The 11,202-nt window shown below is 47.7% G+C and overlaps 1 protein-coding gene across 1 annotated transcript; it reads left to right on the top strand.

The window, feature by feature from the left end:
- The first annotated feature begins 4,705 nt into the window (after nucleotides 1-4,705).
- Nucleotides 4,706-10,989, top strand: LOC127751159 (uncharacterized). Its single transcript, XM_052274270.1, has 2 exons — nucleotides 4,706-10,562; nucleotides 10,949-10,989. Exons 1-2 carry the CDS (start codon nucleotides 4,706-4,708, stop codon nucleotides 10,987-10,989), a joined length of 5,898 nt encoding a protein of 1,965 aa, XP_052130230.1.
- The last annotated feature ends 213 nt before the right edge of the window (nucleotides 10,990-11,202 follow it).

Here is an 11,202-nt window from a genome sequence, read left to right as displayed (position 1 = left end):
CCTCGGCTGCCTGTGGAATTCGCAACAGAAAAAATAAAACAACAGTTGTAGATCTGGTTTTTTGATTTTTTGATTTTTGATGCAAAACCACTTGAGAGATGCCCTAAAGTCATGTAGCTCAAAAATGTCACACGGCGTGCGATAAGAGAGGCAAATCGTCATTTTGCGGTACTAAACCAAAACATTTTTCTCTCTGCCTCTCCGAAACAGCCTTTGGTCTCCATACTAAGTTTTTCGTTGCGAAGCCTGTTGCGCGGGACATTGTCAGCCATGTAATTATTCTTAATAGTATATTCACATGATACGCGGAGTGGTGGTAAGAAGAACAATAGTTCCCACTCCGTGCTCCTCTCCTCTACTGGTCTGAATGAGGGCGCGCCCGGGCAGGAGTTAGGGGCATGCTGGGAGGAGTACGGGCCCCTTTCCCCCGTCTATTTTTGTTATTCTTACTTCCGCTCCGCACCTCATTGCATTGTTGAAATTGTTTTCAAATACTCTACGCTTGCAGGGACACTCCGTGCAACAACCCCCCCCCGCCCCCTCACTTCTTGTACGTCCCTCCCTTCGGTAGATTAGGCTTGGCTGCACCCGCACGCTGTGGCCGGCTGCTTTTCTCGGCTCTGCGCTCTTTGTCTGGTCTTTTTTAAATGGATCCGTTTCTACCACACGCTCCGCGGTCTAGAGCGCCAAGTCGTGGAGACCGCCTGTTGCATCGCAATAAAGTATCTACGAAAGCTGAAATGCAGAAGAGTGCAGACAACAAGAAACCGGAAGTCTTCATGCTTATAGCATAGTGATTTCAGTTTTCTTTTTCCCCGCGTTCTTTTGCATTTCAGCTTTAGGCCTACCTGAATGCTTTATTCCATATAACTTTAGTACCGCCAACAACTGGCACTGTGCTGTACCAGGCACAGTACCAGGTGGTCAGTGCCTTGGTCCGAGCAAACACCTCTATGTTCAGTGTTACAAGGTAGATGTACGCCAAACGACGTCTCGCGTAACAGGCTTCGCGATATCTCACGAAACACTGTTTCGCTGCGACGCGCCTGGCATACATCTGCCTTGGCCTGCGGCGCTCACACCTGAGTCGGGTAGTGGGAAAATGTACACAAAGGTACATGCCTGCGGCCCGTCACAGCACATCACCTCGACTAAGCATGTAGGGTTGTACATTTTTTCGCTTATTTTCATCAAAAATACCCTCTAGCGCCTCAACGGTTTGAGCTAGAGGAAATCGGTCAAAATTTTCGCCCGTAGGGCTCTACTCGGTTTTGATCTTTTTAAACACCGATTTTTGAGCTAGGATGCTCATCTTCGAAATCGACCTGTCTCTTTATGACTCAAAACGACCCTGACAATCCCAGGTCGTTAGCCCAATTTGTTCTCGACTTATCGTGCGGACAGACACACAGAGAGACAGACAGTCAGGAACAGTTTTTTTCCGACTAGACGGAGTCATAGGCTTCGCTAATTGCTCAGCCAACGACTGACAAAATGCTTACTTCTTTATTTACATGATTAGGATACACAATTTACTTTCTTTCATCAAGAGTTCGTTTTGCAGTTTGCACGAAGTGTTAACGTTTTTTCTTCAGCCCAGACGCTATAATTTCGCTATCATGTATTGTTAACTCCGTTTCTGGGCGGAACTTGTTTCTTCTTGGTACACGCTCAGCCCGCATCGGGTCCTTTTGCGCTAATCCGCCAGAGGGTCGTTCCATGCACAGAAAGGGCGTTCTATGCCACCTTGTCTCTGAAGACTGTCGCCTTTGGTTGAGGAGAGACAGCCAATACCAGCCCGCAGGATGTTTTAGGCCGCTTAAACCATCCCGGTAAAGTAGAAATAAAGAAGAATGCGAAAAAACAATAAAACGGACGCTCGGCTACACCGGAAGCAAAAGATTAAAAACTGTTGGGTGCGGCGAAGAGCGTGGTACTGCCCTCGCTGAGCCCAGCTCCTCCCGCGCCCGATCATTTTTCTTTTTCTCCTAACGGAATACCCCTTTTAAAGGGTAGGCGAGGTTTTGTGACAAAGTTGTCAAAGAATGTCTCACTGCGTGCGTATAGAGGGGAAACTTGCTATTTCATGATCCTTTGTTCACAAATATCGTCGGTTTGCCTCGCCGCAGGATCGTTTAGGCACCATTGTGGTAAAGAGAACTATAAGTCGAAATTTTCGTCTGTTAGCCTGTTCGCAGGACAGTTTGGACGCTCGGCCCAGTTTTTGTTTTGTCAAAAGTGCAAATGGCTGACCCCTGCGTGAATTAAAGTTCAAATTTTATTTTCGTGACATCAAGCAAAGCCTGTTACGCGACACATAGGCACTTATGCCTTCATAGTTGCAATGAGGCTTTCAAACTACTACATACACGTTGACAGTGTTCTTCGTGGGGTAAAGTGAACCCTGTTACGCGAGACATAGTCTTTCGTACATTATCCGTTATACTTGCAATCTTGGGCTGTGCAGCATTTTTGATTTGGTGTGGCATGCCCTCAAAGAAGGCTTCCGATGAAGTTGAAATGCCTAGAAATCAGGGGAAGAAAATAAAGAAAATCAATACGCTTTAGCATGAGGACTTCCACTTTGTCGTTCCCTGCGGGCTCACGTATAAACAGCGCGTACTTTGTCGCCTTGGGTCACGAGAGAGAGCCCCAAGGACCCCGCGAGAATTAAGCATGTCCGTTAAGCTGAAATGTCCTTGTATATTACTGCAGAGCCTGTTACGAAGAACATAGTCTGCCATCTTCATTTCTTCATTATTTCAACCGGAAGCTGTGCAGCTATCCGCTTTTTCTTTATTTCTTTAATTTCCTTGAAACACAACTTACAGCTATCCATTTGGCAACAAAGCATTCCGTTAAAGCTGGAATACATTAGAAGTCATTCCGTGACCAGCCATCTATGGGACGCTCCGAGCCTAAACGACACCCCCACCCCGCTCTGTCCACTTTTTCTGCCCTCCTCTCCGCCCTCTTCATTTCTACTGCCAGCCGCCGCTTGTGGTGTCGGGTACTTTTGCAACACAGCCTCAGAGGCCGCTGAAGACGAACCGACACACGGAAAACTATAGTTAAGACCTAGAGTACCATGCGCTGACCATTCTCTTTTCCTGTTGTCTCATACATGAGGTGTAAAATACTGGTTTCATTATTTGACTTTGACATGCTGGTACACACCAGACCTCCGCCAACTTCGACTTGTAATTTCAGTATTGGGAAGGACCTCCACGAAATCGGTCGAAAAGCACCTGTTTCTTGAGCTTTCCGTGATGCTCTGTGCTGTCTTGCCCTTTTCAACTTTCCTTTCTACCAAACGCCATCGAAGCCCTTGAAAAAATAGCCCAAGAAGGCCACTGTCAAGAAACAGAACAAGGCATCCCCCTAAGACCTCCGGACACGGTGCTACGGCGCCACTCCCACGAAGGAGGTCCGAGGCACCTACAGCTTGCGCTTGCTGCTCTCTCTCTGTCACACAATCATTGATATAAATGACAAAACTTGCATTTGAAAAGGTGTGCCCGCTCTTCGCGGCTATCACAACCACTTACTCAAAGCCCTTGAAAAAATAGCCCAAGAAGGCCACTGTCAAGAAACAGAACAAGGCACCCCCCTAAGACCTCCGGACACGGTGCTACGGCGCCACTCCCACGAAGGAGGTCCGAGGCACCTACAGCTTGCGCTTGCTGCCCTCCCTCTGTCACACAATCATTGAGATACATCACAAAACTTGCATTTGGAAAGGTTTGCCAGCTGTTCGCGGCTATCACAACCACTTACTCAATAAGCCCTTGAAAAAATAGCCCAAGAAGGCCACTGTCAAGAAACAGACCAAGGCACCCCCTAAAGACCTTTGGACACGGCGCCTACGGGGCCACTCCCACGAAGGAGGTCCAAGGCACCCACAGCTTCCGCTTGCTACACCCCATCTGCCTCCCCCGGTGACTTACTCATTCTTTGACTTCATCTGATTCTTAAGCTTATGAGTGTGTCAGGTCTTGACGCCTGGTTTGGTGCTAAACCGCAGGGGAAATAAGTATTCTTGTTTTCGGAGATCTGAGCGACTCCGCGGACCCTAGCTCCTTTTCTTATGCAGCATTGGACTCTTGCATCTGCAACTTTAATGTTAAACATTTAACATTTAACAACATTCTTTGCTGCATTTGAAAAGCTCGCTTTGCGGGGAGGCGATTTCATCACCTCATTCCCCGTCGTAACGTCAACATTCAACCTTACATTGACATAAGTTTCCATTTTATATATCCTTTTTTACAAACGCTTTCCGGAAAGGCAGTCATTCCTTATTTTCCGTGTGACACTTCATCTTCACCTTTGTGTTAGCCGTGCAAAGCAACCTTCGAAGCCTCGGAGAATGGGATCCTGGAGGCTGAGGTATATGGCAGTGCCAGCCAACACTCCTCTTTGGCCCAGAATTCAGGTGAGACGGGCGGACACTCTCAGCCCCGGGTGTTCAATCGGCCATACTGTGACCGTAACTTCTAAAGTAGCGGGCAGCTGAAGGGGCTAGCGGAGGGGCCGGTAAGCTTCTGGCTCCGGCTAATGGCCGGCAGACTCGTTCTGCCCGCCGCTTCCGCTATATCTATCTGATGAAAAGTCCTGTTGCGTCAGTGGCGCATCCCAATTGAGGCTCCGTGGAGGGTGGGATAAGTCCGGTAGATGAAATTCAATTTTCACTTTTATGGCTTCCATGTATATAGGGCTTGTAGACCCTCAATCTACACCGCCGTTAGCACGGTATGCTATCACTGCGGAAACATCACCGCATAATTTTGATATTACTTGTCCTGCTCACAGTATGGTCCACGCTGCCAGCGCGGGTGCATGGGCTGTCTTGTCACAGAATCACTTTAACCCCGAGGTTGTTGACGGGCTCCTTGCCACGGGTGATGTTTACTTTAGAATGGGTGGCAGCAATGCACAGATGACTCCCATGGAGCTGCCCCGAGATATGGTCATCTTGTGGATGGAAGCAAGGTTCACTCAAACAGTTTGCATTTTAGAAAGTAACTTCCATCCAGGAGCCACTGGCTTACAACATGTGACCAAGCAGCTTAGTGCTGCTCTTGCTATCTCACTACACAACACCTTCTTTCTCTGCTCTTCGATAACATCTACCACTTCATTTTGGAGACATGATGGGGCCTTTTACAGCTTCAACACTGAAAGGGCGAACAGTGCAGGTGTGGTTGACCAGCAAAATGAGCTTGAAAACAAAGTAAGGGTATTCCGGTACGGGACTCTTGACTCTCTTGTCCAAGCATTGTGTCTTGCAGCAGGCTCCTCCTCTTTTCACGTTTACCGTTTGAAAGTCATTCCTCTGGAGGATGGCAAGAGTAAGGATGAAGAACAGGCCCAAGCATATGGTACACAAGGTCCTACAGTCGCCTTGCAACCATTGAACATAGATGTTTCTACATCTCTTACCTTCACTTCGGCGGACACCAGATCTGTCTCTCAGGTCAAACCTTCAGTACCACGTAACTCTGTTAGCACTCCTGCAGGTCCAACTGGTTCCCCTGCCGTTGACCAGTCCTGTGACAAACGCGATGCATCTGAGGATGAAGAGGGTTTTCAGACTGTCAGAAAAAAGGGAAGATCTTCACGAAGGGTTACAAGCAATCAAACTAAGTCTGTTTCACATACCTCGTCAGAACAGACAGACACGGGTGAAACTGTATCCCACTCAGCTGATCCTCTGCGTTTCTCTGCCGTTCGAGACATTTTACAAACCACATCTGTTTCTACTGGAGACATCAGCGCTCAGCCTGTAAGAAGAAAAAATAAGTCCCCCAAAAAGGTACAGCGTTCACGGTCAAATGGTTCATCACTTACCTCTTCCATGCTGTCAGATGCCGCTGGAGTTTCTACTGTGTCGACTGATCCTGATGACACCTCATCAGTTGAGCTTGTTCCTCAAACGCACGGTTCTTCTTCTGAAAGTGAGGGTGGTCAGCCTGCACGGAATAAAGGGGGTCGCCCTAAGAAAATTAAACGGGGTAGGCCAAAGGTTTCATTACTTACTTTGGCAGAACAGAGAAACGAGGCCAGCAAACGGTACAATAAGAAACAGCCGGATGTCAACCGTGCTGCTGTGGCTCGGTATACCGCAGAGAACCCTGAAATACACCGTGCAGCTGTGGCTCGGTACACCGCTGAAAACCCTGAAATAAACCGTGCTGCTGTGGCTCGGTATACAGTAGGAAACCCTGAAATAAACCGTGCAGCTGTGGCTCGGTATACCGCAGAGAATCCTGAAATAAACCGTGCTGCTGTCGCTCAGTATAGTGCTAATAATCCACAAGTAAACCGTGCGGCTGTGCGACAGTATGAACGGGCAACTGTTCGCCATTTACCACCAGAACTTCGGAGGTCCAATTTAATTGGTGAATTTCAGGGCGATGAGCTCAATAAGGTCTCTGAGTACAAACTTAAAAATCCTTCGCTGCTTTCACCTACCTGTGCACAGTGCCCGCATTGCAAGGCACGACTTTTTAATGAAGAGTCAGATCGTAAGGCGTGGTGCTGCAAGGGTGGAGCCTTCAATGTCTTGAAAGATATCCCGCCCCTCGACGCTGACTTTTACAGCAATCCCGCATTTTTGCAGAATCCACGCCTGTTTAATGATGCATATGCGTTTTCCGCTTTAGTCATCCCACAGGGTTTTCATCACCCCCGGCGAGGTTTAGCATTTATCAAAATTCAAGGACGGGTCTACCACAGGGTCTTTGACATTAATTGGCAGGGGCGCTTCCCGAACCACAGCGCTATGTACATTGATGACGGGCAAAGCCGCACGGCCAATTTTTTTGAACCCCATTCACTTGACCCGTTTGTAGCCACAAGTATCTCTGCCTACCTTAACACGTGCAACCCACTCATCCCCTTGTTTCGACAGCTGGGTTCTGAGGAGAGCGAAGAAGCACACCTTGTCTTCGAAAACACAACGCGACAGAGAGATGGCCCACTGTTTGAGCAGCGAACCTCAAGGGAGGTAGCAGCATTGATTTGTACAGACCCTTCATCTTACAATCCGCGGAAGTTGACAATTTGGAAGAAGGAGCGTAATTCTTTTCCACAGTCTATTGACTCATTTCATCCCCTACTAGAACCTTTCCAGTATCCTTTACTTTATCCGCATGGCACGCCTGGTTGGCACATAAATAGGTTAGACAATTATGGTAGAAAGTTATCTCAGCTGGACTACACTCGGTGCCTTATTCTGTCACAGCCACGGTTTTCTCAATTCAACAGACTGTCACAGACGTGGCTTGTTGATATGTACGCGAGATACGAGGAAGAAAAGCTTAACTTTATTTACCATAGCCAGCGAGACGGGGCTCAATCTGGCGGACTTCGATCGGCACCGCTCGATGAAGTTCGTGCTTCTGTAGATTCTGTCAGACCTCTTCGTATACCTCCGTCTGCTCCAGACAATTCTAATACCCCTCCAGCTTCATCAAGAGGGCGTGGCAGAGGCCGTGGACGGGGAAGTAACACCGGTTGGGGTGCACGGAGACCAGCGGAAGAAACAATCCGTGCTCCTGGAGCTACACCAGCTCACGCTCTTCCTGGAAACAGACCATTTGTGAATCAGGTTCTTAGTGAGATAAACACAAATGAAACTATAACTGGGGAAGGGGGCGCTGTTCCAGGACGCATCTATCTCCCTGAATCTTTCACTGGTGGTCCTCGGTATATGAAAAACCGCTATCAAGACGCTATGGCTATTGTAGGCAGGTTAGGCAACCCATCGTACTTTCTAACCATCACTGCTAATGCAAAATGGGATGAAATAACACAGTCAACGCACCCTGATAATCCCAGTGGAGAACCAGCTGTAATAAGCAGGGTGTTCCAATTAAAACTTCTTGAGCTCCTGCGGGACTTAAAAAGTGGTGCGTTTTTTGGAAAAAAAGCGTACATCATATATGTGATAGAATTTCAAAAACGAGGGTTGCCACACGCTCACGTGGCCTTCCGAGTAGAGAACGGGGCAATGCAGACCTCTGAGGTGGACCGTGTGATACGAGCAAACATCCCATCTGAGGATGAAGCTGGCGGAAGACTTAAAGCATTAGTTTTACAACACATGGTTCATGGTCCGTGCGCCAATCGCACCAATCTCCCATGCTGGGACGAAGACAGGCGTGCATGTTCCAAGTTCTTTCCGAAACCTCACACTGATGTTACTCACGTTGATGAACGAGGATTTTGGCACTACCAAAGAAATTCCGAAAACACTGCTACAAAGGAATACCGTGGGCAAACTGTTACAATCAGCGACTGTGACATTGTGCCATATAATGCAGCGCTTCTCCTTAAGTATAATTGTCACCTTAACGTCGAAATTGCGTCCACCCGGAAAATTATTCATTATTTATTTAAGTATATGACGAAAGGAACGCCACTTACGCGTGTCTTTGTGGCACGAGAGGAGGACAACGGGGATGAAGTAGAACAGTACATCACGCGGCGGCATATTGGAGCCTCGGATGCAGCTTGGCGTCTGCTCGAATTCCATGTAACTGGCAGAGATCCAACCGTGCAACAGCTCCCTATTCACCTCCAGGACAGGCAATATGTACTGTTTCGCCCTGGGGAAGAAGCTGATGCTATCGAAAACTCTTCTTCGCCCTTGATTCAATACTTCACTCGTCCAAACACACCGGAGTTTGACAATCTCACCTACTTGGATTTTCACGAAAAATACAACTTGCTTACAAAAGAACCGACGAATTCGAGGAACCCTGTTATTCCCCATCCAAATGGCACGCATTTTATAAGGAAGCGCAGCAAAGAGGACAGCAAAGTTTGCCGCATGTTTTGGGTGGCGCCAAATCGAGGAGAGCTCTTTTATCTGCGCGTACTCCTAACCCACTTGCCTTGCCGTGGGTTCGACGATCTTTGCAGTAGGGGTGGTATCGGCTGCACTTCGTTGCAGGGTGCTGCAAGGGCTCTAGGCTTGGTTAATGATGATGATGAATACCTGGCAGCAATGCACGAGGCAGCAGTATTCATGACTGGCCCTAGGCTCCGGGGATTCTTCGTCCTTCTATGCAATGTTGGAGCTCCTGTATCTAATATCTGGGCTGACGACCAGCTTCGCAACAAGATATGTGCAGACTTGCTAGAGCGTTATCCCGGTAGTCCAGACAGAGCATACAACGCTGCTCTACTTGAGATTGATCGTGCTTTGCGTAGGCAAGGGTCTGAGCTTGCAGATCACATGCTTCCTTCAGCTCAAGATGATACCACTGAGTTGGGTCGAGAGCGCCTCTTGTACGACGTTCAAACTCTCAAAGACTTCGTACAGAGGTGGGAACCCGATCTCTCTGAAGAGCAGAAGTCTGTGCTCAAGTACGTCCGTGATGTTTGCAATCCACAATGCAGTGATCCCCCCACCTCTCGCTTAATGTTCTTGGATGCGCCCGGGGGTTACGGCAAAAGTACGCTGCTCCAGGTTGTCGCTGCGGACGCAAGGTCCAGAGGAGATATTGTTCTTTGTGTAGCGAGCTCTGGCATTGCTGCCCTTAACCTGGATGGTGGCACAACTGCCCACTCTATGTTTAAGCTCCCGCTCGATCTTGGTGACGGAACAGGGTACTGGAACCTGCGAAACACCCAGCAACGTGCCGACTTGATTCGCGAAGCCAAGCTCATCATTTTTGATGAAATATCTATGGCACACAAGTTTCTTGTCGAGATACTTGACAGATCCCTTCGAGATCTCATGGGTAGAAACGAAGTGATGGGTGGCAAGGTATGTCTTTTTTCTGGTGATTTTCGTCAGATTCCTCCAGTCGTCCCCAGCGCAAAGACTCCATCTGATGTAGTGTTTGCGTCGCTGAAGTGTTCCCATTTGTGGCCCCACTTCCGTCAGTTCCGTCTGACTCAACCTCAGCGAACGCGAGGTGATGATGAGTACTCATCGTTTCTCCTCTCTGTGGGCAATGACACTTTACCACAACACGTGTTTGGAGAAGGAGCTGACACCCACAGACTTATGGCACTTCCAGACATCCAGGCTCTTCACAAGCTCGACGACCTTATCCAATGTGTCTATCCACCCAACATTTTACGTGATCCAGATGCTTGTGCTACCCGAGCCATCCTTTGTGCCCACAACATAAATGTTCGGGAGGTTAATAATGCTGTGATGGCGCAACTTCCTGGAGAAACGCATCAGCTTGTGAGCGTCGACTTCGTTGAACAAGAAATGGAGGGGCTGGATCTTGATTTAGAGACACTTCATTTGGCTGAAGGAAAGGGGGTTCCAAATCACGTCATTAATTTAAAGGTGGGCGCCGTGTGTTTGATTATGAGAAATTTAAACATGGCTGAGAAACTTGTCAACGGCAGCAAGGTTATTATCGAGCGCATAAGCCCTCGACTTATTACAGTGCGAAAGCCAGGAAGCCAAGAATTAATTGGCATTCCTCGGATCCTTTTCAAATTCCCTGTGATCGACGGCAGCGCTGTCCTGATGTGTCGTCGTCAGTTTCCTCTCCAGGTCTGCTACGGCATGACCGTACACAAAAGCCAAGGTCAGACTATTGCGAAGGCCGGCATAGACCTCCGTTCAGATTGTTTCACGCACGGTCAGCTGTACGTCGCACTCAGCCGTACACGCCGCGCTGAGCATCTTTCAGTGCTGGTTTCACACGATCGATTGATGAACGGAACTACATATGTCAAAAACATTGTCTATCAGGAGCTTCTTCACGACACACATCCGCCTTAGACAGTTTCTTACTAATCGAAAAACAATTCTGTGATGCCTTGTTTTCTGACATTATTCCGTGTGAAATCTTACACCATCAATTTTGTGTGATATATTTTATACACAAATTTTTCAGTGATATATTTTGTACTAACATTTTTCTACCTTTATTTTTATTTAAACATTCTTCTGTGATATCTACTTTTTTAGAACGTAACTGTGATACATTAGCTGTGATACATTGGCTGTGATACATTAGCTGTGATACATTAGCTGTGATACATTAGCTGTGATACATTGACTGTGATACATTATATCTGATTTGATGCCATTATTTTTTACCTATCGTTATTCTTCAATTATTGTTTTCATTATCATCGTACTTATAAAACGTTCTATTGTTACAATTTTCATATCGGCTCACGAAGCCCTCTTTCCAACCTCTTCGTGGTGTGAGCTAGAAA

This window comes from Frankliniella occidentalis, unplaced genomic scaffold (assembly GCF_000697945.3).
Source record: "Frankliniella occidentalis isolate FOCC.00 unplaced genomic scaffold, Focc_3.1 Scaffold366, whole genome shotgun sequence".
In the NCBI taxonomy this organism is placed as follows: Eukaryota; Metazoa; Arthropoda; class Insecta; order Thysanoptera; family Thripidae; genus Frankliniella; species Frankliniella occidentalis.
The sequence above is the reverse complement of the archived record's forward strand: the minus strand, read 5'-3'. Positions and strand labels throughout refer to the sequence as shown.